We start from the raw sequence: 26,354 nt of genomic DNA, 5'->3' as shown, positions 1-26,354 counted from the left end.
TTCCCATAAAAAGCGCCTCCGGAGACTACCCCTATATATATAACCTCCAAGCGGAGTAACTAAAATTAAAATTAAAATAAAAAAGAAGCGAAGAAGGAAAAAAAAAGAGAGAGAGATCTAAAGAGAGCTCAAACACACAGACACACACAAAGTACTCGCTATGGCTCGCTCGTTCGGAGCAAACGGCACCGTTGTGCTCGCGATCATCTTCTTCGGTGAGTGATCTCTCAGATCTCTACTTCTCGATCTGTTCTCTTAGATTTGAATATCATTTACAGTTTTGCGATCTGCGATATTAGATCGATGCTCCACTCACGATTTGCTCGATAATGATTCGTTTACTTGATAATGTGGTTTGAATATTAGTTTGTGGATTCGTTAATGTTGATTTGCGAGATTTGATGGATTGCGATCTTCAGATGTTAGATCGATACTCTGATGATCACGATCTTAAGATAATTTGTTCATAATGATTCGTTTGCTGTACAATGTGGTGTGAACAATTAGGTTACGGTTTGGGAGATTTGTGTTTTTGATTATTGACTGATGGAATATATAAATTCGTAATGTTTCAGGATGTTTATTTGCGTTTTCAACTGCTAAAGAAGAGGCAACCAAGTTGGGAACGGTGATAGGGATAGATCTTGGTACTACCTACTCTTGTGTTGGTGTTTACAAGAATGGCCATGTTGAGATCATTGCTAATGACCAAGGAAACCGTATTACACCTTCGTGGGTTGGTTTCACTGACAATGAGAGGCTCATTGGTGAGGCTGCTAAGAATCAGGCGGCTGTTAATCCTGAGAGGACTGTCTTTGATGTCAAGAGATTGATCGGGCGAAAGTAAGTGCATTCTCTTTCTGGAAGTTTCTGTTTTGTCTTGTTTTGCGTATTGACTGTTGCTTTAATTCTTGCTTTGTTTTTGTCATGTCAGATTCGCGGACAAGGAGGTTCAGAAGGATAGGAAGCTTGTTCCTTACCAGATTGTGGACAAGGATGGCAAGCCATACATTCAAGTGAAGATCAAGGATGGTGAGACTAAGGTTTTCTCTCCTGAGGAGGTCAGTGCCATGATCTTGACTAAGATGAAGGAGACTGCTGAGGCTTACCTTGGAAAGAAAATCAAGGACGCTGTTGTCACTGTTCCAGGTTTGCTTATTGTCAATTCCGCTTCATCATACGTTTTTTTAAATATGTATATACGGTTTTATTGATTCTTTATATGGCGTTGATTATTTGCAGCTTACTTCAACGATGCCCAGAGGCAGGCTACAAAGGACGCTGGTGTTATTGCTGGTCTTAATGTTGCCAGAATCATCAACGAACCCACTGCTGCTGCTATTGCCTACGGTCTTGACAAAAAGGGTGGTGAGAAGAACATCCTTGTCTTTGACCTTGGTGGTGGTACCTTTGATGTCAGTGTTTTGACCATTGACAACGGAGTGTTCGAGGTTCTATCCACAAATGGTGACACTCACTTGGGAGGTAACTTATACTTAACATAACAAATTCATGTTCTGTATTATTGCTGTGGCGTGAATATTCATACGAGTTTGTAATCTCCTGCGCAGGTGAGGACTTTGACCACAGGATCATGGATTACTTTATCAAGTTGATCAAGAAGAAGCACCAAAAGGACATCAGCAAGGACAACAAGGCTCTTGGAAAGCTCCGCAGGGAATGTGAGAGAGCCAAGAGAGCTCTTAGTAGCCAGCACCAAGTCCGTGTTGAGATTGAGTCCCTCTTTGATGGTCTTGATTTTTCGGAGCCACTCACCAGAGCTCGTTTTGAGGAGCTTAACAACGACTTGTTCAGGAAGACCATGGGACCCGTGAAGAAGGCCATGGATGATGCTGGTCTACAGAAGAGTCAGATCGATGAGATTGTCCTTGTTGGTGGAAGTACTAGAATCCCTAAGGTTCAGCAGTTGTTGAAGGACTTCTTCGAAGGAAAAGAGCCCAACAAGGGTGTGAACCCCGACGAAGCTGTTGCTTACGGTGCGGCTGTCCAGGGTGGCATTCTGAGCGGAGAAGGTGGTGATGAGACCAAAGATATCCTTCTTCTTGACGTTGCACCACTCACTTTGGGTATTGAGACCGTGGGAGGAGTGATGACAAAACTTATCCCGAGAAACACAGTGATTCCAACCAAGAAGTCTCAGGTTTTCACGACCTACCAAGACCAACAGACCACCGTCTCCATTCAGGTCTTTGAAGGTGAGCGAAGTCTCACCAAGGACTGCAGGCTGCTCGGTAACTTCGACCTTACTGGAATCCCACCAGCACCAAGGTTTGTCTTCATCTTTCTTTGTTTATGCTTTGCATCTTAGACGAGAATCATAACACTCTTTGTTTTGGCAGAGGAACACCCCAAATCGAGGTCACGTTTGAAGTGGACGCCAACGGTATCCTGAACGTGAAGGCAGAGGACAAGGCGAGTGGTAAATCAGAGAAGATCACAATCACAAACGAGAAGGGACGTCTGAGCCAGGAAGAGATTGACCGGATGGTGAAGGAGGCAGAGGAGTTTGCAGAGGAAGACAAGAAGGTGAAGGAGAGAATCGACGCAAGGAACAGCCTCGAGACATACGTGTACAACATGAAGAACCAAATAAACGACAAGGACAAGCTCGCGGACAAACTTGAGGGTGACGAGAAGGAGAAGATTGAGGCAGCGACGAAAGAAGCCTTGGAGTGGCTTGACGAGAACCAAAACTCAGAGAAGGAAGAGTATGACGAGAAGTTGAAGGAAGTAGAGGCAGTGTGTAACCCAATCATCACGGCCGTTTATCAGAGGTCAGGTGGTGCACCAGGTGGTGCAGGTGGAGAAGGAGCGACCGAGGAGGAGGATGAGTCTCACGATGAGCTCTAAAATGTTTAATGTTTGTTTTTTATTGTTAATTTGATTAGACAGACCTCTTGGTTAAGTTTTGAGGATAAAGAAGAAGAGAACTCATTTTGTTTTCTTTTATATGTTTTATTTTTGTTTTAGACAGTTTCCCTTAGTTCGCTTCATCTTATCCATTTCTTCTACTCGTGTGCCGTGTACTTTTATATCTTTCTATCCAGTTGCAGTTGGTTTCTCCTTCCATGCGTAAAAACAATGTTTGGTAGGAACCATTTCACTGCGAAAGAGTGCAACTAATAGTGTTAAATCCGGAACCACCTCCGGTCGAAACCGGCCGCCGGAGAGACAAAAAATGTTCGCTGGAAATGAAGTGTATCAAAATCAAGAAATATATATATACGAAACTTCATAGGAAGCGGTTTTATTGGGTATAAATCGGTTGATGCCACACAATATAAGATAAAGAGCAATACATTAGAAAAGATATTAGTTTCATCAAATAGTAACACACACAATCAAGTAATGCTCGAGTTTCTTGTGTGGTTCAAATGACTTTTGTAGCTCTCTTTTTCCTTGGCGAATTTCAGTGAGACCAATCGGGTAGGATTCTCTCCGCCGGATACCGATTATACAAAAATAAATAATATTTATCTAAATAAATATGAAATATCTATCACAATAAATAAGTTCGGTTTAAATGAAAAACCTTGGGTCTTCAATGATTGCGACTGGCTTAATTTAGCAGCCAAACTATATATATCTACGTATATGACTTGCTCCGAATCTTAACATATTTATATATATCAATCAGAAAATCACCCAAGTACAGTAACTGGATTTTCTATACAACATATATACATATATACACATTAAAACATTATTTGAAAGTGTTATTATTTCTTAAGCTAAAAAAGCATTATTTGAAAGTACAACTTCAACTTATTTTATTTTTATTTTTTTAGCAAAAAAAAAACTTCAACTTATGCATTTTTTTGTGCGAGGTACTTCTATTTACCATGCACGTTAATTAAATCCTAGTAACAACGTAGTAACTATTACTGTTCAATCAGGATTTTGGTCCGGTTAAATTTTTTTTGTTTTCCGATTTTCTGACTTTTCAATATTTTAATTTATAAAATTAGTTATCATATTAAAATCAGATCTACTTTAGTTTAGTTCGGATTATATATTGTCGATATTCGGTTTATTCAAGTTTATTCAAAGAAAACAAAATGAATTTATAACATTTTGTCAATTTTAGTTTATAGGACTAAATATCAGATATATTAAATAGTATTCTAATTTTAAAATAAAATATTTTCTATTATTTAACTATTTAAAATAAGTAGTTAGATTAAAAACAATTATTATATTTTCAAATAAGAATAATATTATAAAACAACTAAGTTTTAATATAAATGTATGTATGTGAAAGTCTTTACTAACAAATTATTCATTATAAATAAAATAAACTATGTATAGATTATCCATTATATTATACAATTTAGATATAATTATATTTTAATTAATCGATTTGATCGGTTTATATACCGAATCATTTTATATATTGTGTTTTTTTTTCAAAATAACATGTATTCTGTTTATATGGTATTACTAAATCTAAACCACTTTCTCTATTTCACTTCGATTTGGTTCCAGTTAGTTTGTTTTTTTCGGGTTAAACATTCCGATAATAACCAAAAATCTTAATTCATGGAAATTACGAAGACAGTGTTCTAAAAGAATAAAAACTACGAACACGATTGTCATATGTGCTAAGTACAAAGACATTATCCAAGGACTTAAGCATCCCTCAAAGACTCAAACGGAGCCACATGATATAACACGTTGAAAAGTAGCCACCAAAGAACTTCTGGATTTAGAAACGCATTACGTAAGCATATAGACGTCATGTAAAGCAATATTGTCCATTCAAAATTATTTAGAAAAACTATGTCACTCCTCACATCTAAAACTATAAGCCTATAAATTCTCACCCAAAACCGATTCTGAAACCTCAAACTTAGTCAATAATATACACAATAGTTATGGCGAGAAGCTTTTTGAGCGACGGTGGAGCCGGTGGATTGGGTTTAGTTTGGGGGTTTGTAGTGGTTGCAGCCACCTTCTCCGTAATAGCCATGGCCGTATTTGTTTGTGGTGACAAAAAATCTTCAGATAATGAAAAGGAACACAGAACTGGACCTGGTGCTGGAGTCTATGCTTCTCAGGCGTCTGTTCCTTCAATTCCAACCGGTTGTTAAAGCGTATAAAAATTATAAGTCATGTAAGTTATAGATTTGGAAAAAAAAAAAGAAAAATCCATATGGAAAGACTTACTCAATCTGTTTAGCATCAGGCTTAAATATAAATACTGTAATCGTTTCCCTTATTATTCCTACAATTAATAAATTTCATTAATAATAGAATTTTGATATTAACTTCAATTCTGTATTCGTTTCCACAGTTTTAGCTCGAGTGAATTCTTCAATAAACTTTGAGGGATAGGCTAGTTTCTAACGTTTCAATAAAAAAAAACACAAATACTAGTTTCTAAACCTTCACAAAATCTGTTATATATCTCGTATTGATATTTTTGTAGAATTTAATTACGGTTGATATTGCATGAAAACATTCGATACCGTCCACCTGCTTATCTAGAAATCTGGTTTGAGTCTCCTGGTTGATCAAGTTTTTTTTATTGAAAAGGAAAAATTATTTTGTCTAAAAGACACAATAAAGTCTCGAATCATGCTCCATTGCGCATGGTTGAATCAAGTTGAAAATAAGGTAATGGTAATCTCATAACGTTCACTTGGAATCAAATGCAGGACACTGTATGAAAGTAACTGCGAGGAGGAAAAAATGAGCTGCATACATTATCCAGATTATTTCGAAAAAGTTTGGTTTATAAAATGAAATCTACCTACAGTCTTTACGGATTGTGACTATTTTAATTTAGCAACCAAATTACACATAATTTACCTATATAACTTGCTGCTAATCTAACAAATATATCAATAAGAAAATCACCCACGTATAGAAATTGGGTTTTCTATACAACTGCAAGATGTCAACATATATATACATAAAAGCATTATTGAAACTAAGACTCAACTTATGCATTTTTGTGTGTAAATTGATACTTTTATTTTTCATGCATGTTAATTAAATCCTAATAACAAGTTAGTAACCAAAATATGTTAATTGAAAATACGAAAACCATCGTCCATGTGCTAAATCCAAAGACTTAAGCATCCCTTAAACTGAATCAAATGTTATAACACGTTAAAAAGTAGACATCAAAGAAACTTCTCGATTTAGATCATATAGTAAACACACACACGTCACGTAAGCCAACACAATCCATTCAAAGAATTATCTGGAAACATTGTTATTCACTCTCATTACATCCAAAAGCATATAAATTCTCACCCAAAACCAAATCTAAAACCTCAAACTTAGGCAAAATACACAAGAAGTTATGGCGAGAAATTTTGAGCGACGGTGGAACCGGTGGCTCGGGTTTAGTTAGGGGGTATTAGCGGTTGCAGCCACGTTCTCCTTAATAGCCATGACCGTGTTTGTTTGCATCGGTCATAAAAATTCTCCAAAATAATAAAAAGAATCACAGAACAGATCATGTTGGTGCTACAACTGCAGCTGTTACTGGTGCCTTGGTAGCTGCATAATGTTACTCGAGTGAATTTAAATGATTTATTAAGTTCCATAATGTTACTCGAGTGAATTTCAGTTCCATAATAAACGCCATTGTTGCAGCTGAGTACATTTTACATGAGTAATAATCTTCTGTTTCAATTCTCATTGAACTTCTGTTGACACCATTTCCTGAAGTCTCTTTACAAAATCACCTGCAGCTTCCTAACTCCTCAAGAACTTACTATGATATTATAAAGCGCTTCACTTGATGTAAGCCAAGGCTCCTCCTCTCCTTCAATAACGCCTATGTCAATCTTGATAACTTAAGCGGACCGAAACGAGACAAAAGTACTATATGCATATGTGGCCAAGACCGATTGTTCTTCTATTTATCTCGACGGTCTTGTTTTCTATATACATTGTGGTAGAAAATTATTAACATGAAACAATAGTTTGCAGGTGAAGGGGATGACAGGAACTTTAGTTGTCTGTCATCCATCAGCAGATTTAATGCCAAGTTAAACAACAAAGGCATTACAAGATGCTATATAACTAAAATGAATCAATCATGAAGCATCCAAGATATTACAAAGTTCCAGAGGCAAAGGACATAAAGCTCAAAACTTATTTCTGTCCTAACACAAACCAAGTAAAGCAAGGCCTTTATTATTGTAGTTTACAAATTGAAACAATTACGAAATTTGGAAAAAGGGTTACAAAAGGCAAGGGAAAAAAAAATCTGATATACAGATGAAGTAGAACCTTACTTGTGATCCAGATTTGCTTTATTTATGTGTTTATTAAAACTGATGGCCAAGTTCTTCTTCCATGTTCTCTAGATCCCATATGGCTATTTTGCCATCCAATCCTATATAAATAACAAACCAATATACAAATGAATCGGCTGGTATCCATGAAGGAATATGTAAATTTTGAATTAGTGACTGACCTGAAGTGCTGAATCGCATCACTTTAGGACTCTCAGCTTTGCTAAGAGGTACAATGGAACTGCAAGTTTCAGGTAAAATTTACAGGTCAGTCTCTCTTAACAGACAATGGAATCAAAAAGACACTGCCTTGCAAGTGAATTTGTAAAAGTAAAGTTAGCTTAAAACATAGTTTTTCTTACTTTATGCAGTTATCATGAACGCCCCCACGTGATTTAGAGGATTCAGAAGCTTCGTTCGCTGTTGTAGCCTTTGACTGACCGTAGAACTTCGTAAATGCTTCCGAAAACTGAAAACATAATAACATAACGAAAATTAAGGAATAAGCTAAAAGCTTCACTCAGATTATATACTGTAAGGCTAAAAACACAGACATATTGCAAGAAATAGAACTTTGGTATGTACCTGCGAACTATAACTGGAACCTGAGGATACTGCTTTCTTCTCTCCGATGTATCTGATAAAACTCCTACAGACCAAAACCAAAAGCTTAAAACAAAGCAATCATCGGTGTGTCAATCATTTCAGAAGTAGTTATCTGGCCTGTGATCTAAGCTTATAATAAAGAGGATTCTGAGAGTTACACACCATATGCCAGTATCATCTGCAGCAAACACCATTGGGTTGCTGTCATAACCAACGCCTATCACCATTTTCTCAGAAATAAAGAGGACCTGAAACAGAAAGTTCAAGATAACATATCAGTTCAGAATATAACACACGGAGAAGACCAGGTTCTCAAAATATAAAAGAAAGGTGGATGCTGACCCACATCACGAAGAGGCAAATCTCTAAACGCAACGCTTTGAGCTAAAGGAGAAGGACCGACGTCATCAACAAAGTAAATCATTGAGCTATGACCTATATACAAGATTACAGATACAAAGGAAGTGAGAAAAAAGTTATGTAACAAAGATAAGTTACATTGTATGATTCCAGTCGTTAAGCAATGGGCAAAGTGTTAAGGAGATTCTGACCTACATAGGCCAACGTGTTTCCACTTGGAGACCATTTCACACCAAAAGCCCAAGAATATGACAGATCAAGCTGAAGAATTTGCTGTTTCAACAACAGACACAGCCGAAAAAGCTCCATAGTGTCAGATGAGAGGATGGAGAGAAGTCATAAGTATTAGTATATTATAAAAACAAGGAAGCCTGCCAAAGAAAACAAACCTCCCCAAATTTAGATTCTGCTGGTGAGCCTGCTTTTGGATCCCTGTATCATACCAGTCAATGAAGACAGATAAGAAACTGGCCTACATTCTCAAAAAAAATGGTTTTAAAGCAGATGTTCAAGTCATGAGCTTACTTTGTGTCTACTCCTTTGATGAATGTTGAGAACACCCGACATTTTCCATCCGTAGATGTCGTTGCCAGAAGAATCTAATGCAAAACAGACCATGAGTTAGAAGATTAGCCAGTTTGAGGAGATTGATATTCTATTTTAGGGATCATGTACTCTATACAGTCGCCAATTTATAGAATATTTTCAGTAGATAATGAATCTATAGAAAGCCTGATTAATATTTTAACTACTGAAATACATGAGACTGTGTTGATTGCACGTATACATTATTAGGATGCCAAGCAACGTTTGTGACTGAAGATTCATGCCGTTTCCGGATAAGTTTACTGACCCACCTGATAACAGTAAAACCAAGCAATGTTAGCTACCAAAATGCCAAAACTTTACACGAATTCATAATATAATTCCATGATTAATAATGAAAATAAAAGAGGAGAAGAAGAAGAAAGTACCAGTTATTCTCTTGCTCATAATAGCATATACAGACAGTTTTAGCACCACTTCCAACAGCAAACTTGTTCTCTAAATGAATTGAATAAAAAATTAGAAGGTGCAGAAATTATAGGAAATGAATCTAAATAACTCATAACTTTTTGATATAAATCATTTACCTTTTGGACTCCATTGGACACAAAGTGCAGCACGGTTTAGTCTAAGAATAACAAGAGTTGGTACCCATTCACCTCCTTCCAGGCTCCACACGTACCTTCAGGAATATCAAACCCAGTTCAACGAATAATCAGAACAGTGAACCAGTTTAATCGAAGTACAAGGTCAAAGGTTGCAGCAACTCACGAGTTCCTGTCATGGGAAACAGTGACGATTTTGTTGGACTTTGAGCTCCAATCTATCCCGGAAACAATCTGGTCATGCTGCAACAGATTCACACAAAACTCAATGACGTTGTTTGAAAGGGAGATTCAAGCGGTAAAGGAGTACATGCATGCTCATTAGTCTCAGAAAAGCTTATACCTTTTCGAGGACATGTAACCTCTCCCACTGGTCTTGTGATGATTTATAGATATGAACTTCATTATTGTTAGGACAAAACGCAACCACTACAATAAAAAAGGAAACAACTTTCACATAAATGGGTTACAGACTTTAAAAACAAAAGACAATGATAAACCCAACCCAACCCATCATCTCCCTGAGATCAATCAGGCACAAAGATTCCTCCTTTATATACAAAGAAACAAAAGACAAGCGAAGGAACAAAAACAAGAAACTTACTGGAGTGATCAGGACTCCAAGCATGACATGTGATTGACTCTGCGAACCGGTGAACATCCACCACTGCCATTGATCCTTGTTGCAGACTCTCAAATCGATATCTTCAGATTGGGCCCAGGACGGCTAACAGATCGACGGATGAATGATTGCTGGAGAAACTCCGATGAGATCCGGAGCACGAGGACACTCGAGAGAGAGAGAGAGAATGTTGTTTGTCTTTTGCGCTAAGACCAAGTTATAATGACCAAATCAATTTCAATTTCGGTTTGGTTTGGTTGGGTTTGATTAATCAAGTTTTAATAAACTCTTAACTGACTTAACCGGAATTCATTTGGTTTGGTATGAAGAACGAATTGTAAAGTTATGTTGTCGATACAATTTGATGTGAAACTCGATCTAAAAACCCAATCTACCAACCCAAACCAAGTCTACAATTATTAAAGTGGATTCACCTAACTTATTGGAATGACATGTTTGGTTCAACTTATAATTAAGCTTAATTATGAATTTTATTTACGTAAACTTTTTTTTTTATGTCGAGCAGGTAATGAATGGCATGTCAAGGAAACTAGTCAGACGCTACATAAAAATTGAACATCCACTGCAAAATGAAAAAAAAAAGGATTTTTCTTATCTAAACAAATTGACTGTCGTTGTGTCGCACTTGGTCTTCGATCACATCCCAGCACCACTGTGGTTTTGTTTGAGCTTTCGTGGTGGTGTGCCTAATATTTCTGTGCAGGTTATGGAGCTCAAGTCAGGGAGTACGGAGATTACAACCCGTTTCTTCGTAGCGACATTGGCGGGTGTACAGGCCAGTTCCGTGCTTCTCTTCCCGTAAGGGATTTTCAGACTTATCGGTTAATGTTTGGCTCGCGCGTCATGGATGGGTTAGGTTACATATTTAGATAAGATCGTTGGAATTCAGCTACTTCGAAAACGACACGGGAAGACCCCAACATCCGAGGAAACAAGGTGAATCTCTCCTTTCTCGTGGTCCTTGTTAATGGTTGAGAACGACATTCGATTTCAAAAGATTATGAATTCAAACAAGCGGAAAGCGGAACTTGCCGAGGATATGGGTCGTACGAAGTTAGCTAAAAGTAGTTTGATTACATTAATCATGAAGATGTGTTCTGGATATTACAGAAATATAAATTAATTATGGTAGCATATTATTATTATTTTTGTCAATTCATAGTAACATATTAAGAAATCTCAATTATTCAAATATTATAAATTACACTGGTTATTGTATAATAAAATAATAAAAATACATTTTATATTTGTATCTGCTTCAGGAAGATTTTGGTCTGTATAATTTGACCGTACGCATATTTGTAGGTTGAACCGGCCTGGCGTTTGTATCCGAATACTGTAAATTATTTTGCAAATACATATTAGTAAAGGGTTGTAAAAAAAGTACATATAGTTAAATAAAACTTACATCATGAACAGCCACGCGCAGTAGTTTTACTTGGTTTCTGGACACAGTCCTTACCTGAAAAATTATGCAAATATTATAAACTAGTAGATATGATATAAATGGAACCAATAAGTCATAAGAATTAAGTAGATTTTAATAGCGCGGATATATTTTGAAGTTTATTTTTATGGATATTGCATAAATTTATTTTTATTAGATATAAAATCATTTGAAACTTTACAGACAATATCACATAATCGACTGTACTAAAATGACTATTATTGTAGTATTGATTACTTATCGACAACATAAGATTTTATTTAGAAGGCAAACTGTTTAACTAATCACAATTACGGATCGAGTTTCAAATGACCTTATATCGGTTGTTGCTAGCGACTTGGATTTTTTGTTGTATGTAGTCATACTCAAAGTACACGCATAGAATAACATGTTGCTAATGATATAATTTGATTTTAACATTAAAATCAAACAAACCGGTTTAAATGACTACATCACTAACAGGAGGAATATTAACTTCAATTCTTGTACTAAATCGAATCTATTTAGATGTTTTTTTTTTGTCAACAATATTTAGATGTAGTTATAGGCTCAAAAACCGAGTGATAATTATGTCATTAATGAAAATTTTAGTTTGTTTATTAAATTAGGAACAATTTAGATAAAATTGATTATTTTGGAAAAATATGAATGACCATGTTTTAATAATATTGATATATAATATTGTACCTTTTTTATGACGGTCCAAATAACATTTTGAGTACAAGGAGGAATGGTAAGTGATCCAATATATCTATAATATTTTCTGCTCCCAAACTTGATGTCCTTTGGATCAATCATTCCTATATTTATCTCCGCCTCATTGTGGTCGGTAATCGCACACAATTTATTTTCCAACTAACCAGAAAAAAAAACAAGAAAATTGGTTGGAAATAATTATTATTTAGAAGGTCAGATGTTTAATTAATTACAATTATGGATCGATTTTTACCAAGCTGAGAAAAGAGTCTGGCCTTCCGATTTTGTAAAGCACTGTGACTACAGCCATGCTTCCGTTTATGCTTTCGTGAACCATATGCAGTTCCAGAGCAAATCTACCATATTTACGATAAACTGTTAAAAAATTACACCAAAAAACCTATTTTAAAAAGTTTTGAAATGTCTTTTGTAAATTTGTTTTTAACTTTTTTTTCCTAAAGTTGTAAGGCCTCTAACTATATAAAACGTCATCACACCTCTAAGTTTAGCTTAAATCATATAGTATAAATAGTTGAAACTAAATAATTTTTATATAAATTTTCAAACCTTCTCCCATTGATCGTATGCTCAGAGGGAGAATGCCAATGAAGCTGATGGAGTTGATATTCAATATTATTGATCTTAATACTACCTGGTCCTTCTTCAAATCTCACCTGCCACAAAACAAATAGGAGTATATATTAAAATTATGAAATTTAAAAATGAGGAACCAAGTGTGGCCCGGCCCAGTGTTTTTATTTTTGGAGTAGGTAGTTGACTCGTCATATGGGGTGATCTACGAAAATTGACGTGGTTCCCACTGTAGACGTTTTAATAGCAAAAATACATGACTTTTCTACAGATCTTTGGGATTAGTCTGAGTTTTAGACAATATTTGTATTAATAGGTTCTACAAAAAATGATTTTGATCTATAAATGTGTAATAATACCATCATGTCATGGCCTCTATTTCTGAGAGTGGCATTGGCAGGTTTGTAGTCTCTAGTTAGTCTTCCAAGATGGGAAACAATTTTAACTCTTTTGTTCATAAGATCAATTGGAGATTGCATCTCTCCTTTTCCGCACATTTTCCATTCCGGCTTCAGTTTCCCCCATTTCTCTGGCCCGTTCTCTTGATTCCCCTCGTAGCTAAATTCACTTTCATCCTCTACATACATCAATCCATCAATCGTAGTTAACAGTTTTCCAAATAGAAAAATAAACCAAGATCAAATGTATATATATATAGCTTACCAACTTCTCTTTGTGCATTCGAACATGAAATGATGGTGAGAAGTATGAATAATAAGCATTGTATTGATGATTTTTCCATCTTTCTGTATCAGAGAGAGAAAAGGGAGATAGATGTCTGAGAGAGATGAGTTGGTTTAGTTGTTTTTAATCTAAGATGCCAACTTAGATGCATAATATATAGTGGGTGAGATGATACGTGCATTAGGATTCTAATGATTAGTCGTGCATGTGAAACGCCACGTTATCTGTCAAATTTTGTCCTCTTTAGTTTTTAAATGATTTTTGTTCCACTCGAGACGACATATTTTGACCTTGCTGAATACATGTGTTCGTTTCTCTTTCACATATTTTGTCTGTCCAACTAGACATCCCCTTTTATATAGGTTTGTCTTGTGTTCGTTTCTCTTTTATATCTATTCAATTTGTCAACATGATCTTTTTACGTACCGATCGACCAAGTTAATGCATTTTTTCCAAGAACATTTCTGTAGATTTACAAAAAAAGATTTCGAAATGTAGATTTCCAAAATACCGCATGACAAAACATCAAAGAGGCGCTCAGTGTTTCAGACATTTTTTGGATTTTTCCAGATTTATATAAAAATTTAGACTAATTCTTTAAAATGAGATATGGTACGGTTAGACCCTAGATATGTAAACTGACCGAAAGCATAAACTCATATTTGTTTAAGTATCCATAAATAATATTTTTCCGTTCTTAAAAGATCGATATTCTATTAAAAAAACTTTTGTTTCAAAAAGATACATATTTTATATTTTCAATGTAATTTTTGTCGACTAATAATGAGAAATTATAAAGTTCAAGAACATTAATTGCATTTATTAAAATCTTATTGGTTTAAAAATATATAAAATATAAAATTACAAAAAACTATTTATAGGTAAGTTTTAATATGTTTTATTAAAATGTGTAAAAATACTAAAATATAAATCGTTTAGGAACGAAGAGAGTATAACTTTATTTCGCGAAATAGATGAATTGAATGTAAATTGTGGCGTTCCAATTTTGTTTTCTTACATCTCAACTACAAGGTCCCGGACCGACGTACGGTTTTCATATTAATTAAAGTTTTTATGTTATGGCTTACAGTTCACAGATTAGCAGATTTAAATATAAATCATGATATATTCAGAATATATATATTATATCATGTTATAAATTATATTTTAGTTTTAGTTTGATTAAATAGACTAAACTTAAATCAGGGAGGTCATATGTCAACCAATGTGTAGCTTTCAGTTATCCTTAGTTTATTCGTGCCAACACTTAGATTTGTTTATATTAAACAATTGTATAACATAATAATTTTTTTGTTATAATTACATAATATCACTGACAGAGCATTACGCGTTCGTAGCAAATTTATATTAGAATGCGTGTTTCACTATGTTTGGTTTGGTTGTTTGTACGCCACAGAATATCATGAAAATGTATAAAATTAAAATCACAAAATTCTAAATCTCTGAAGTTTTTTTAATTATAATTGGCAGTGTCTGAAACGAGGTCCAAAATTTTTTTTAAAGAAACGAGGTCCATATGGTCTCATGTCATATGGCCAAACAATAGTAACTCTTCATTGTAAGAATCGAACCTTATCAAATAAGTTTATATTTTTATCTGAGATCCTTAACTTACCACCAGACTACCATAACACCATTGCTTAATTTTACTTCATATTGCAGAAATCTTTATTTTTTAATAGAAAAATTGTTCTAAATTAAGAACAATCTCGGTTTGTGCATCAATTTCTTAACTACTCTAGTGTTAGTGTGCATCTTCGTAACTAATTAACAACACTTGTAAAAGATAATGTATGTATATATCAAACAATTTTGATCATATGCATCAGTTTTCTTCAGATGATTGAGTGAATGAGATGAAATGAAAAGTTTATCTCGCTTTCTACTTTGAATTAGTTCGTATATTTAATAGATTTCGTATATTGTAGTTATACATTTCAATATAATACTTTCACGAAAGAAACTGCAGTACTTTTTCAAAAATAGTACAGTACTCTGTAAGAAAATAAGTAAAGAAAATTCTAACTTGTCCTTAGTAGTAGTATTTCAGTGTGAAATCAGTATCAGCAAATTAAGTTTCAGGTATACAATGATGTGAGCTAGAGGAAAATTATCTAGCGAATGGAAAAGAAAACATGAAGCAACATAGATATGTAATCAGATTAGTTTCTTGTGTGCTAGAGATGGGTTTTGATCCTTTTCAAACCTCGATATATAATAATCTCGGCCCAATGATAAAAGGAGAGCGACTTGAGAAAAGAAAGTTGGTCGAGATGAAAAACAAAAACTAACAGACTCCCTTGTACAATGTTTTTGTTTGGTTGTTAGTACGCCAAAGAATATCACATAAAGGTATAAAAAATTATAAAATTCTGAAACTCTGAAGATTTTTGATTTTTGACATGATGACATCAACTAGACAAAGCATGCTCGAGGGGAGCACCAGCCACAGACCAAGAACGTTTGAGAGATCAACTCAACCGAGCTTACCTGGACGTGGAAAGCTTCTTGAAAATGAAAAGGAAGCCTTGGTAAAGAGAAGGTGACAGAAACACAAAGTATTACCATTGTATAACTACTATGCGAAGGAACCGAAATAGAATCACTGCTCGTAGATGACTCAGGTGAAATACATCGAGGAGATCAGAGAGTAACTAAAGTAGCAGAGAAGTATTTTACAGAACAATTTCAATTACGTATAGCTTCTTGGGAGGGGGGGGGGATGATTTTAGCATTTCTCTAACGCTAGTTTAGTCTCTTCGACCTCGTCTCCTTGACTAGGCTCTGCGGTTGAGATGTTGCTGTTATGATCAACGGATTGGGTTCTATTGGTTTGGCTTTGGATATAAGACCACTTGTCTTGAAACAGATAGAGCATTACAATAGCGGAGAGTTGTGCCGTGAAGAGTATAGTCCAAAGCTTAGCACCTTTTGATGTCTTTTGAGTGTAAGCGTTTAAGCCTGTGTATATGTTTATTATCCCAAGAATAGCCACTGACATTCCCAATATCCAGTGTCCTACAAACCAATTCCTTCTAGCTTTTCCTCCCCTGCAATGTTTAGTATAAATCAATTACAGATGCAATGTGAACTAGATATATTCAGTAGTTATTGTATCATAACATTTTACTGAGTTTAAGTCTTCAATAATTTGTATTTAGTATGCATATACACCACAAAACAAGCTTTAGCTCCAAAAACCACCATAAATTTGAAAAAGAGCCATAATCACCACAAATAATAGGTTTAGTAACAGTTCATAAAAGCTCATATAGGAAATGTTGCTAAATCATTTAGGACCACTTCACAATAAAAATCTTTATAAATCTGAAATTTGTGAAGAACCTTAAATAGTAAAGTGAAATCTTTTAGAACTATCCATTATTTTTCACAAGATATGATTCAGAAGTACCTTGAAGGTCGGAGGAAGCCAAAAAGAGCTTGGAGCCATACAATGGCGTAAAGTCCAACTCCTAGCCGTTGGTGATGATTGTTGAAGGAATTATTGAAGTTTTTTATTGACATTACTGCACCTATCGTCACAATTATCACTGCAACCATCTGTTTGATCAATCAATCTCATTGTTAATTGCTCGCTTAATTTTCCAAGCAAACCATGATCTACTTGTTGATTACTAACAAGACAATAGTTAGAAGTGATTATTGTTGATTAACCATAGCCAAAATATGTTATTAACAAGGAAACTTAATTTTGTACTCATTTTCTTAAAACATTTGGAGTGAAAGTATCCAAAAAGAGAGAACGAATTAAAGGTTAATAAGATATTGACGCTTTTAATTTGCTTGACATTCAAGTCTCCATGATTATCAGTGTGATTAACAATCTAGAACAACCCAAAAGGCCCTACTAATTACTAATAAAAAAAACATAAGAAGTCGTTAACTGGATGCTATCTTTATTCTTTAGACGAGGAAAGAGGAAAGAGGCATCTTTACTTTTACTCTCTATCCACCCATATTTTCACACCGACCATTGAATTTCATTTTCGGAGCATATAATGTTTTCAACATTCTTATGATTTAGTTGTAGAATTAAAATACTGATATTGTAGAAAGGAGCAAAAAAAGAAGTGAAACCTGCCTGAGAAGTAACATGAAGAAAGAACAGCCGCCGAAAACAGATTAAAGGTTGACCTTTGATAGACATTAATCTGATGGAGATAATACCAATTGGCATCAAAACACCCATCGATGCCCAAAGCATAAAGCCATGTACTTTGATTTCGTACACAAGCTTTGGATTTAGTTTCTGTTTCAACAACAATAAAAATTCAAATTGAGTTTTTTGTAAAGTAATTAACAAGCACTCAGTTCATACATGGAATAAACAAAAGAAAATGATAGTAAAGATTTCTCTATTCTTTAATCGTTTTTATGCAAAAGAACATCGTTTATTTGTAAGTGATTAAATTATTTATAGGCCACAAGGATTCTTCATGGTTTCATTTAAATCCATCGTGTGATGATAATTGAACTCATTATGTTATAAGTTTCAGTAACAACGGAAATGCTTAAGCTTCAATGTAAAGAACTATAAGCTATGTATTGCGAGGAGCGAAATAAATTTATTATGATGTGTGTGAGAGATAGAGAGAGAGAAGTACATATTAACCTGGGATATTGGAGAAGTATCGAGGGGACTATTGACATCAATGGCCAAGCTTCTGGTATTTTCTTGGGAGGAGCATAGGGGAAGAGGAAGAAGAACAAGAACAAGAAGGAGAGAGACGAAGAGTTGATGAGTCTCCATGATCTCATGTGGTTTGAAGCGGGAACATCAAAAACAGTTTAGGACATGAAGATAACTAAATCATGAGTTTATTTCATATATACACACACACAAATATGTGTGTGTAAAGAAGGATGGAGATATGATACTTCATCCACTAGTTTCCTAGCAATAGAAGAAGAGAAAAGAAAAGTGGGGTTTTATAATCTGCTTTTAGAGTGTAAAGAAATGTGATCAAATTAAAGCGCGCAACTTTGTAATATAATATGGTTTTGCATGGAGGTTGATGGTTTATTCGTATTTGTAGGTTTGGATGTGAATGGAAGAAAATCAAGTGGAGGAATGGGCAATAAAGTTACTCAGTTGTTAAATTTACTGATTTGATTTAGAATTTAAAGGGAGCTGATTTTCGAAAGAATAAGCCAAGTTCGATTATCGTGATAAGTGTAAAAAATATGCTTAGGCATTCTTAACTAGTTAGATATTGACAATGATGTTTTACCAATAAAATCCAATAATGGAAATTTATTCGTTGTTTTTTAAGAAAAAAACTCAAGTGGGTCTCACTATTTATGAAGCATTACTTTGTGCTCTCTTTGACAAAAAATTAAAATTAAACCGAAATTCCTTAGCTTATATTCATCCAAAAGTATAATTTTATTGGACTTCTATGTTTTGTGGAAGAATGTCAGAGTTTGTAAGGGTAAGTGAGTCATGGCAGGTTGCACTCAAAGGCCACTAAAATATATTACTGTCAACAAACATCATGATTTCACTATGGAAGGTATAAATCAAATACCACATGCAAAACTACTTCTCTTTTCAAACATGAATGTTAAGAGCATCACAAATTTATATAAATGATCATAAATGTAAAAAGTTGTTCATCTGTTTGAATCAGTTTCTGTAGCATTTAAGTTTCTTAAAAAAAGTATCAAGTTTCCTGATACTGTCTAGCTAGCGCATTTTAAGTGCGATTTGCTTAGTTCATGGACCAACCCGTTTCGATTAGGGAAATGAAAGCATGTATGATTGACGAATTTGCCATATAAGTTATCAGAAACAAATGAGACAATTGATACAAAAGGAATAAATAAAGAAAAAGGACCACTTCACGTTTTGTAGCTTTACAAATTCGATTAACTCCAAACCGTAGCTTGTCTTGGTTTACCTGTCTACTACTCTTTTGTTTTGATGCTTCCAATCCTTTTCTCGCCCCAATAATCTGTCTCTCGACTATCCCCGAATCAAAATCACAAGTTCATCTCACTCCTAAAGTCCTATGCAATTACCAGCTGCTAGTCACATTCAACCCATTTTATTTCTACGGTTAGGAAAGTTGTAGTAAATTAAAATCCACGGACCAGTCAGGTGTAAATTCGTTAAAAAATTTAGTTCATGACCTTACTTTTATTAGTAAAAATATTTGAGATAAAATTAAAATATTATGCTTTATATCTCAACAATTCTATTTGTTAGGATATCAATCCAACCGTACATCAAAATGTTTAAACAAATATTATCTAATATATAAATAATATATCTTTTATTAACATGAAGGAATGAGTCCTTAAAAAATCTATAAACGGTTGGATTTAGATTCAACATGATAATATAATATTAATGTAAAAAGTTATATTGGCTTAGAAACCTAATAAACGGTATAAGGTATAAAGATAAATTTCGAAAAACTTTGTGGAAGTCTCCTAGCTCAGTGCTCAATGAGTTAAAAACTATATATCAGGTCAGGTCTGGGTTCGATTTCTTAAAGATGCCATTTATCCTAGATTTTAAGATGCAAAACCTACCAGAAGTTTTAAAATGTTCCACGTTTAGCTGTACGTTTATTATTGTCATTTGTTAGATATAGAGTCTATCCATCAAAAAGGCTGTATATTACATGCAAAATCGTCGAGTGTTACAGAGAGAGTGACAATATTATGGAATGTTCTCTGTGAAATTATTCCCAATATCGTATATGTTGCCGATTATTTATCATTTATGATAGAAATAAAAATTATACGATAATGTATCCAGTATTAAGAAAAAATGTTAATTTTGAAAACTTCGACAAAGGGGAGTGCCATGGGGATAAAGTCATTTAAGAGATATTGTGGTCTATATTGGTGTCTTACGATCAAAATCTTTTTTTAATAATGTTTCAAAGTTAGGTGAAAAACTATGTTGGTGAGTACAACAAAATGGATATCAGATTTTGCTGGAAGTTAAAAGCCTAAAACTTGTGTGCTCCTTACCTTGAGAGGAAGATTATTGGAATATAAATATATGTTTTTTATTGAAAGTTTAGATAAATAAGATTAGCTCTGATTAGAAAATGTCTTTTGAAAAAAAGTTTAACAGCAAATGCGTGCCAGCTTGTTTTCTAGGGATCCAGAACAACATCATATACTAATAAGATGAATTGGACAGAGTGCACCGTACTCAGACATAAGGGGCGGACGCACTTGTTCACTTACGGGGGCACGTGCCCCCATCTCTTTTTGTTTTTCTTTCAATAATTTACATAGACTTTCTGTAATGCCCCCATCTCATATATTGAACATAATGAATTTTTTTTGTGTGCCCCCATCTACATATCATCCTAGATCCGCCCCATTACGGCCAATAGTGACATTCTCTTTTCAATGCTGGGCTTGACAAAACCGTGTTCAAACCAAGTCCATTAATGTTATTGTTCAAGTTCTTCCTAGGGTTCAAATCCTTCAATAATCGTCTTCACTCGAGCTAGCTTCTCTCTCCCAACCTCTCTGCGTGTGTTGCTCTCTAGTCACCAAAAGATGAGCGTCTTCCCTTTGGACATCATCACCATCTCTTATTCTCTTTAGATGATCGTACACTAATACTCCTTATATTTTTTATGTTCTTCTAATTTTTAATTCGATTTTAAATTTCCTATTAGTCACTTCTTATATAAAAAAGCAATTAATATTTTAACAAACAGAAAAAAAATTAATAGAAAAATAAATCTATACCCACCAAATGATGGGTATAATAGTTTATCCTCTTGTTGTATGGATTATCCCATTAAAAAATTAAAATGATGATTCATTAACTTTACAAGAAATGCAATAATGCATAATTTCAAATGACGTTGAGTTCGTTCTATTTGTTACAATTATATGCAACTAAATATGTGATAAATCATGCACGGAAATTTATCTTCATTTTGAGAATTTTTCTTTTATGTTTTGCAACAAATTTATCTTCATTTTAGAATTTTTTGAATTAATATGATAGTTGACATGGCACTGTGAAGTCGGAGAGTGAGCAAACCGTGCAACCTGATCATTATGATGGTGGTTATTGCCGTCATGGTTGCTGCTACAGAAATTACCGTGGATGCGCAAGGTGCTGTTCTTATGCCGGAGAAGCTGTTCAGACACAGCCCGGTCACAAAGACTATATAATGTATTCATATTTCATAACCATGCATGGTTGCATCTACATATACACGTGTGTGTGTGTAGTAAACCGTGGTGCGTGTGTAATGAAGTAAGAAAATAAAACAATGGCAATAAAAGTTTGATAATGTAATGTTTCTCTGTTTGAGTTGTAACCTTTGCTGTTTGCATAATAAAAGTTGTATCTAGTTTAAGATTTTTTGTTCGTTCGGTTTTGGCTACGATGGAATCACATCATGCTTGGCATTTAATTTGTTTTCGTAAAAGAAAGACTATATCGAAGGTTTGCATTAACATACATTTACAAAAGTTCACTGAAAGTATTAGAACACGAATGTAAATACCAAAAAATTAAGCAGAAAGCTGACGATAATGTGGTGGCATCTATATAATAGATGAATTCACTTCAAATAAGCTTTTTAGTTGAAGGCACATTACTAGTTATATAATGAGACATAAGTATTTAAAATTCAGACAGAGTATTTAAAATAAGTGAAAATCTTTTTATTTCCGCAAGAAATGTTTTGTATTTTAAATTAATTCACCAAAATTAGCAACAAAAAAAAAGAAATATTTTTTTTTGTATTTTCCAAATCCTTGTACTCCTGATGTGATTGATAATCCAGAAAAAAAAAAGAAACAGAAAAAGTTACACCAAAAAAAAAAAGTTAAGAGAAGTTCAAGAACCGGTTTATTTGACGTGCGAAGGTGGTCCTCCACATACGTACCGGCCGGTTATTTTAATTTGATCACGTTGAGTGAAGACGGGTAGATAGATTCATCATTCATCTGCAATTTTGCAGAACCAAACCTAACCGCAATTACTCACTTCTGATCAATCGGAGATGCGCCGTTTGAAGCCATGAGAACAGCTTGGACAAGATCAAGCGGCAACTAGCATCTAGCTCCGGTCGGAACTTGCTACAGGGACCACTTTTCAAGCGGTCTGAAACTGTAAGTTCGGTTTTGAGTGAGAATAATGATCAAAAGCCACTTGGCTTTAGATATTAGTACACCACCGAAGAAAGATTACTTTCTGTGTGCTGAGACTCATGGTGCAGCCAGAGCTAACCTTACAGTAAGTCATCTCGTTCTTTATCTTTTGTCTTTGCTTACCATTCTCATAGAGACGCTTATTTCATATATCTTGGAATATTCAGTGCGACACAACTAGTTCTAAAGGCACATAAAGAGGCTGTTGATTCTCTAAGCGGAAGTGGTTCTTCAACGCTTTGGTACTGTTGCAACCGTTGTTGCAGCTGCTAATTCAACAGCACTGGATTGTTCCAAAGAGATCCAAGCAGCGATGCAGGTCTCTCTGAGGAATGCGTTGAGTATATCTGCAATGAAACCCATCGATGGACCACTTGATGATTTGACTATAATGAAGGTAGCATACAGCATATCAACCACTGCACATGTTTACTTTATTGAGAGACACTTACATGTTACAGGAGACTCTGCGTGTGAAAGATGAAGAGCTATGGAGTTTGGCATATATTGTTGTTTATTGATTTGATTGTTGTATCGTCCATGTATAGCTAAAGGAATTGGAAGAGAAGACATCTGCTCTGAGTAAGGAGAAAGATCAGTTGGTGAAGGAAAGAGACTCTGCTCTCCAGGAGGCACACATGGGGCGTTCTGAGCTTGGAAAAGCCAGGGAGCGTGTGGTCATACGTGAAGGAGCTGTTGTGAGAGCTGAAGAGAAAGCGAGGGTTGCAGAGGCAAGTGGTGAAGCAAAAGCAAAGGAAGCTTCTCAGGGAGAGGCAACTGCATGGACCGAGAAGCAAGAGCTTTTAGCTTATGTGAACATGTTGCAAACCCAGCTCCAGAGGTTATAGCCTATCTGAATCTATCTCCCAATGAAACTCAAGTATATAGACTCATAATTCTCTTTTGTCTTTTGAATAAACAGGCAGCAACTAGAGACGAAGCAAGTGTTTGAGGAGAAGACTGAATCTACCAACGGGGAAACATCTCTTCCAATGACAAAAGAAACAGAAAAGGATGTGGATAAAGCATGTTTGAGCGTTTCAAGAACAGCCTCTATGCCGGGGGAGAATGTAGTCCATATGAGTGAAGATGGGGTAGTAAACGCTCAGGCTCCGGTTGGAGAAAACGAATGGAATGATATTCAGGCAAAAGAGGCAAGAGTTTCTGATGTAAAGAGAAATATCTGAACCGGACAGAAGTAGCAGCTTAGATATCACGGTAGTATCTTCTGAATCTGATGTTCCAAGCAATGATCTGTCTCCGGAATCTTTTCATCATCAGCCTTGATGAATAATTGGTACATTATTTATATACTCTTTTGATGTTTTTGAAATGTTTGGAGAGGCAATTGTTCTAACAAACCAAAAGAGAGTTTTCTTGTGCCTCAAGATTTGTCTATGTATCAGCAGCCTGTTAAGTTTCTGTCTGACAAAGGAAGGATTCTTTCCCCTCCTTTATTACAACATGAAGAACAAAGAGATGTGTTTAATCTTTTAACCCTGTGGAATGAAGCTATGTTTTGGATTCCTTTAACTTTTGTTGACATAATGCTTTACTTTTATTTCACTTAAAAGATTTTATAACTATTTTAGATTCAAACTTTTTCAAAAAGTTCGGTTAATAATACTTTTTACATTCAGATCAAAATAAACATAAAATAGACTATTTGGAAGACTGGTTTAGATTTCACTACTCATTTCCGAATATTAATTTGAAATTTGTTGGTTGTTTTTCCTGATTTTTTTTTTATTTTTTTATATATCCGAAATCATGCTTAGCTGTTTCTTTCATTATTCAACAACCTTTGATAGAGTTTATGAAATAGAGTTTTTATTAGAACCAAAAGACATTGACCTGAAAACAGACACCCACACAGTACACAAAGCCTCACACAAATCCCAAATCAACATGACAACAACAAACAAACCACATCTCATTGTTTTTTTTTTTTTTTCTAAACCGGCAATGCGTATTTCTCAGACACTTCCTTCCAGGCAGCACGGTTACTAATTTTATCCCACCACGCGCTCACGTGCTTCCTATCTTTGATCATATAAGCCTTCCCAATAGCACCCACGAGGTACTCAGTGAAGGGAAGGTGAGCTAAATCAGCTAGACTCACGAAATCTCCAGCCAAGTATTCGTTCTTTGAAAGCTGTGCTTCGTACACGTCAAGCACTTCACCAAGCTTCTCTTCACTCTCTTTTATAACTTTCTCATCAGCAGGAAAGCCCATGAGTGGTGCAAAGACAATGTTCAGCGTTAGTGCTAGTAGTGGTGGATGGTAGCTTGTTGCTTCCACGTCAAGCCATTGCTCCACTTGTCCTCTCTCTTCAATTGTCTTTCCTAACAAGTCTGGTCCTTGTGATCTGTATTTCTCTGCTATGTACCTCATGATGGCACGTGACTCTGCAAAGTATAGTGAAATTTTTTTGAACATTCACACAACACTGCACACATTCAACATTCACGAGCTAATCTCCTAACATCCAGTTACAAACTACAGCCGTATGAAATATTTGTCTTGGTCCTCAAATTTTGTAAAACTAATCTACATAGGTTTGATGACGATTTTTTTATGAATGGTATATTACGAAATATTTATAACCTCTAAAATCTCAGATCCGGCGGATCAAGAAACAAATCTTACAACCTCTTGTAAGCTTGGTCGAAGTCAAACTCCAACAATATAAACTCTTACTATATGTATAATATAGTCATAACTCAATAACTCATTTCATTTAACTTGTGCGTTGATCGCAGTAAATATCAGATTATGATGCCAAGAATCTTGAGAGTAGAAGAAGTGTACCGAAGATTTTGTAGTCACCGTCAACGAGCACAGGGATCTTACCAAAAGGCTGCATCGATCAATAGAGAGGAATATATCAAGATCAATGCATATATTATAAAAAATATGATTGAAAAAGAGAGATAGAGATAAGGAACCTGAATGGCCATATACTCAGGCTGCCTCTGCTCTCCTTTCATGAGATCGACATTGACAGTCTCGAACTCTACTCCCTTCTCCACCAACGTCACTACAGCTCTCTTGGAAGATGCGAATAAAGGCGCATAGATAGTCAACACCATTTTTTCTTTCCTTTTCTTTCTTCTTCTTCCCTATCAGTTATAATATTACTCTCTCAGGACATGATCTTATAGGGAAACCGGTGCGTTTGCGGTCGTATTGTAAACGCAGTCGCACTTGTTTAGTATTGTTAAAAAAACAAGTGTAATTTGTTTAGTATTAGTGTATGACACTTGTTTAGTACTAAACTCGTCGGTGGCGGCTCTGAGTCACACGTCGTTTTTGACTTTTTACTAAGAAACTTTCAATACGTCCCATCATAATTTTGAATAAATGGTCTTTATTTTTTGTCTTTAATGTTATTTACTTTATTTCAATGAAACTCATAATGCAAAAGGACCACTTGTTTATTAGATTAAGACTGGTGGGGAACATGAGTATAATCCCAGTTTATTCTTATAAGATGCGATAATGATTCTCATTTTAGAACCATAATGCAATGAAATAATGATCTGAGACTAAACAGAGCCATTTCTTGGCAGGTTAAAATTAGGTTGGTGGGGGCAAGAAAGTATCAACAAAACGTGATGAAATGAGTCAAATTATTTTGTTAATCATATTCTGGCAGACTATGTTACTTTAAACAAAATTATTAGATGGATAAAACAAAAGTTAGTGATTAAAG

General features: G+C 34.9%; 5 protein-coding genes and 1 pseudogene across 5 annotated transcripts; 2 read left to right on the top strand and 4 right to left on the bottom strand.

Moving 5' to 3' along the window:
• Positions 1-3,084, top strand: LOC103857349 (mediator of RNA polymerase II transcription subunit 37f). The gene is made up of 6 exons (XM_009134513.3): positions 1-215; positions 576-843; positions 935-1,149; positions 1,243-1,485; positions 1,572-2,289; positions 2,361-3,084. Exons 1-6 carry the CDS (start codon positions 161-163, stop codon positions 2,869-2,871), a joined length of 2,010 nt encoding a protein of 669 aa, XP_009132761.2. The 5' UTR covers positions 1-160; the 3' UTR covers positions 2,872-3,084.
• A 3,944-nt stretch (positions 3,085-7,028) lies between these two features.
• LOC103857346 (actin-related protein 2/3 complex subunit 1A) lies at positions 7,029-10,323 on the bottom strand. Its single transcript, XM_009134512.3, has 15 exons — positions 9,996-10,323; positions 9,735-9,820; positions 9,558-9,634; positions 9,374-9,468; positions 9,215-9,284; positions 9,028-9,097; positions 8,766-8,839; positions 8,630-8,672; positions 8,432-8,513; positions 8,227-8,315; positions 8,043-8,128; positions 7,860-7,923; positions 7,637-7,743; positions 7,457-7,515; positions 7,029-7,375 (listed from the first exon to the last, which is right to left on the bottom strand). Exons 1-15 carry the CDS (start codon positions 10,063-10,065, stop codon positions 7,308-7,310), a joined length of 1,140 nt encoding a protein of 379 aa, XP_009132760.1. The 5' UTR covers positions 10,066-10,323; the 3' UTR covers positions 7,029-7,307.
• An 822-nt stretch (positions 10,324-11,145) lies between these two features.
• LOC103857345 (alpha carbonic anhydrase 2) lies at positions 11,146-14,174 on the bottom strand. Its single transcript, XM_009134511.2, has 7 exons — positions 13,432-14,174; positions 13,128-13,345; positions 12,745-12,851; positions 12,431-12,533; positions 12,169-12,336; positions 11,443-11,496; positions 11,146-11,370 (listed from the first exon to the last, which is right to left on the bottom strand). Exons 1-7 carry the CDS (start codon positions 13,508-13,510, stop codon positions 11,293-11,295), a joined length of 807 nt encoding a protein of 268 aa, XP_009132759.1. The 5' UTR covers positions 13,511-14,174; the 3' UTR covers positions 11,146-11,292.
• Positions 14,175-16,016: 1,842 nt separating this feature from the next.
• On the bottom strand, positions 16,017-20,564 carry LOC103857344 (cytochrome b561 domain-containing protein At2g30890). The gene is made up of 4 exons (XM_009134510.3): positions 18,107-20,564; positions 17,576-17,743; positions 16,886-17,034; positions 16,017-16,523 (listed from the first exon to the last, which is right to left on the bottom strand). Exons 1-4 carry the CDS (start codon positions 18,242-18,244, stop codon positions 16,202-16,204), a joined length of 777 nt encoding a protein of 258 aa, XP_009132758.1. The 5' UTR covers positions 18,245-20,564; the 3' UTR covers positions 16,017-16,201.
• A 973-nt stretch (positions 20,565-21,537) lies between these two features.
• Positions 21,538-24,165, top strand: LOC103857343 (annotated as a pseudogene).
• A 264-nt stretch (positions 24,166-24,429) lies between these two features.
• On the bottom strand, positions 24,430-25,879 carry LOC103857342 (glutathione S-transferase F10). Its single transcript, XM_009134509.2, has 3 exons — positions 25,588-25,879; positions 25,451-25,499; positions 24,430-25,047 (listed from the first exon to the last, which is right to left on the bottom strand). The coding sequence occupies exons 1-3, from the start codon at positions 25,729-25,731 to the stop codon at positions 24,593-24,595; spliced, it is 648 nt and encodes a 215-aa protein (XP_009132757.1). The 5' UTR covers positions 25,732-25,879; the 3' UTR covers positions 24,430-24,592.
• Positions 25,880-26,354: the final 475 nt, after the last annotated feature.

The sequence above is a fragment of the Brassica rapa genome, chromosome A03 (assembly GCF_000309985.2).
Source record: "Brassica rapa cultivar Chiifu-401-42 chromosome A03, CAAS_Brap_v3.01, whole genome shotgun sequence".
Taxonomy (NCBI): Eukaryota; Viridiplantae; Streptophyta; class Magnoliopsida; order Brassicales; family Brassicaceae; genus Brassica; species Brassica rapa.
Note: the sequence above shows the minus strand (reverse complement) of the source record. Positions and strands in the feature narration are given on the sequence as shown.

Bases quoted from the DNA above. Each gene is read 5' to 3' on its own strand.
- LOC103857349 (XM_009134513.3), top strand. From the start codon at position 161: ATGGCTCGCTCGTTCGGAGCAAACGGCACCGTTGTGCTCGCGATCATC. The intron at 216-575 runs GTGAGTGATCTC...GTAATGTTTCAG, and splicing joins GCTCGCGATCATCTTCTTCG to GATGTTTATTTGCGTTTTCA. The intron at 1,150-1,242 runs GTTTGCTTATTG...GATTATTTGCAG, and splicing joins CGCTGTTGTCACTGTTCCAG to CTTACTTCAACGATGCCCAG.
- LOC103857346 (XM_009134512.3), bottom strand. From the start codon at position 10,065: ATGGCAGTGGTGGATGTTCACCGGTTCGCAGAGTCAATCACATGTCAT. The intron at 8,129-8,226 runs GTGGGTCAGCAT...TTTCTGTTTCAG, and splicing joins GAGATTTGCCTCTTCGTGAT to GTCCTCTTTATTTCTGAGAA. The intron at 7,376-7,456 runs GTCAGTCACTAA...TTATTTATATAG, and splicing joins GATGCGATTCAGCACTTCAG to GATTGGATGGCAAAATAGCC.
- LOC103857345 (XM_009134511.2), bottom strand. From the start codon at position 13,510: ATGGAAAAATCATCAATACAATGCTTATTATTCATACTTCTCACCATC. The intron at 12,852-13,127 runs GTATTATTACAC...GTTTTGTGGCAG, and splicing joins ATAGAGGCCATGACATGATG to GTGAGATTTGAAGAAGGACC. The intron at 11,371-11,442 runs GTAAGTTTTATT...AATAATTTACAG, and splicing joins TGCGCGTGGCTGTTCATGAT to TATTCGGATACAAACGCCAG.
- LOC103857344 (XM_009134510.3), bottom strand. From the start codon at position 18,244: ATGGAGACTCATCAACTCTTCGTCTCTCTCCTTCTTGTTCTTGTTCTT. The intron at 17,744-18,106 runs GTTAATATGTAC...TTGTTGAAACAG, and splicing joins ATACTTCTCCAATATCCCAG to AAACTAAATCCAAAGCTTGT. The intron at 16,524-16,885 runs GTACTTCTGAAT...TAAACATTGCAG, and splicing joins GGCTTCCTCCGACCTTCAAG to GGGAGGAAAAGCTAGAAGGA.
- LOC103857342 (XM_009134509.2), bottom strand. From the start codon at position 25,731: ATGGTGTTGACTATCTATGCGCCTTTATTCGCATCTTCCAAGAGAGCT. The intron at 25,500-25,587 runs GTTCCTTATCTC...TGATCGATGCAG, and splicing joins CTGAGTATATGGCCATTCAG to CCTTTTGGTAAGATCCCTGT. The intron at 25,048-25,450 runs GTACACTTCTTC...TATACTTTGCAG, and splicing joins CGGTGACTACAAAATCTTCG to AGTCACGTGCCATCATGAGG.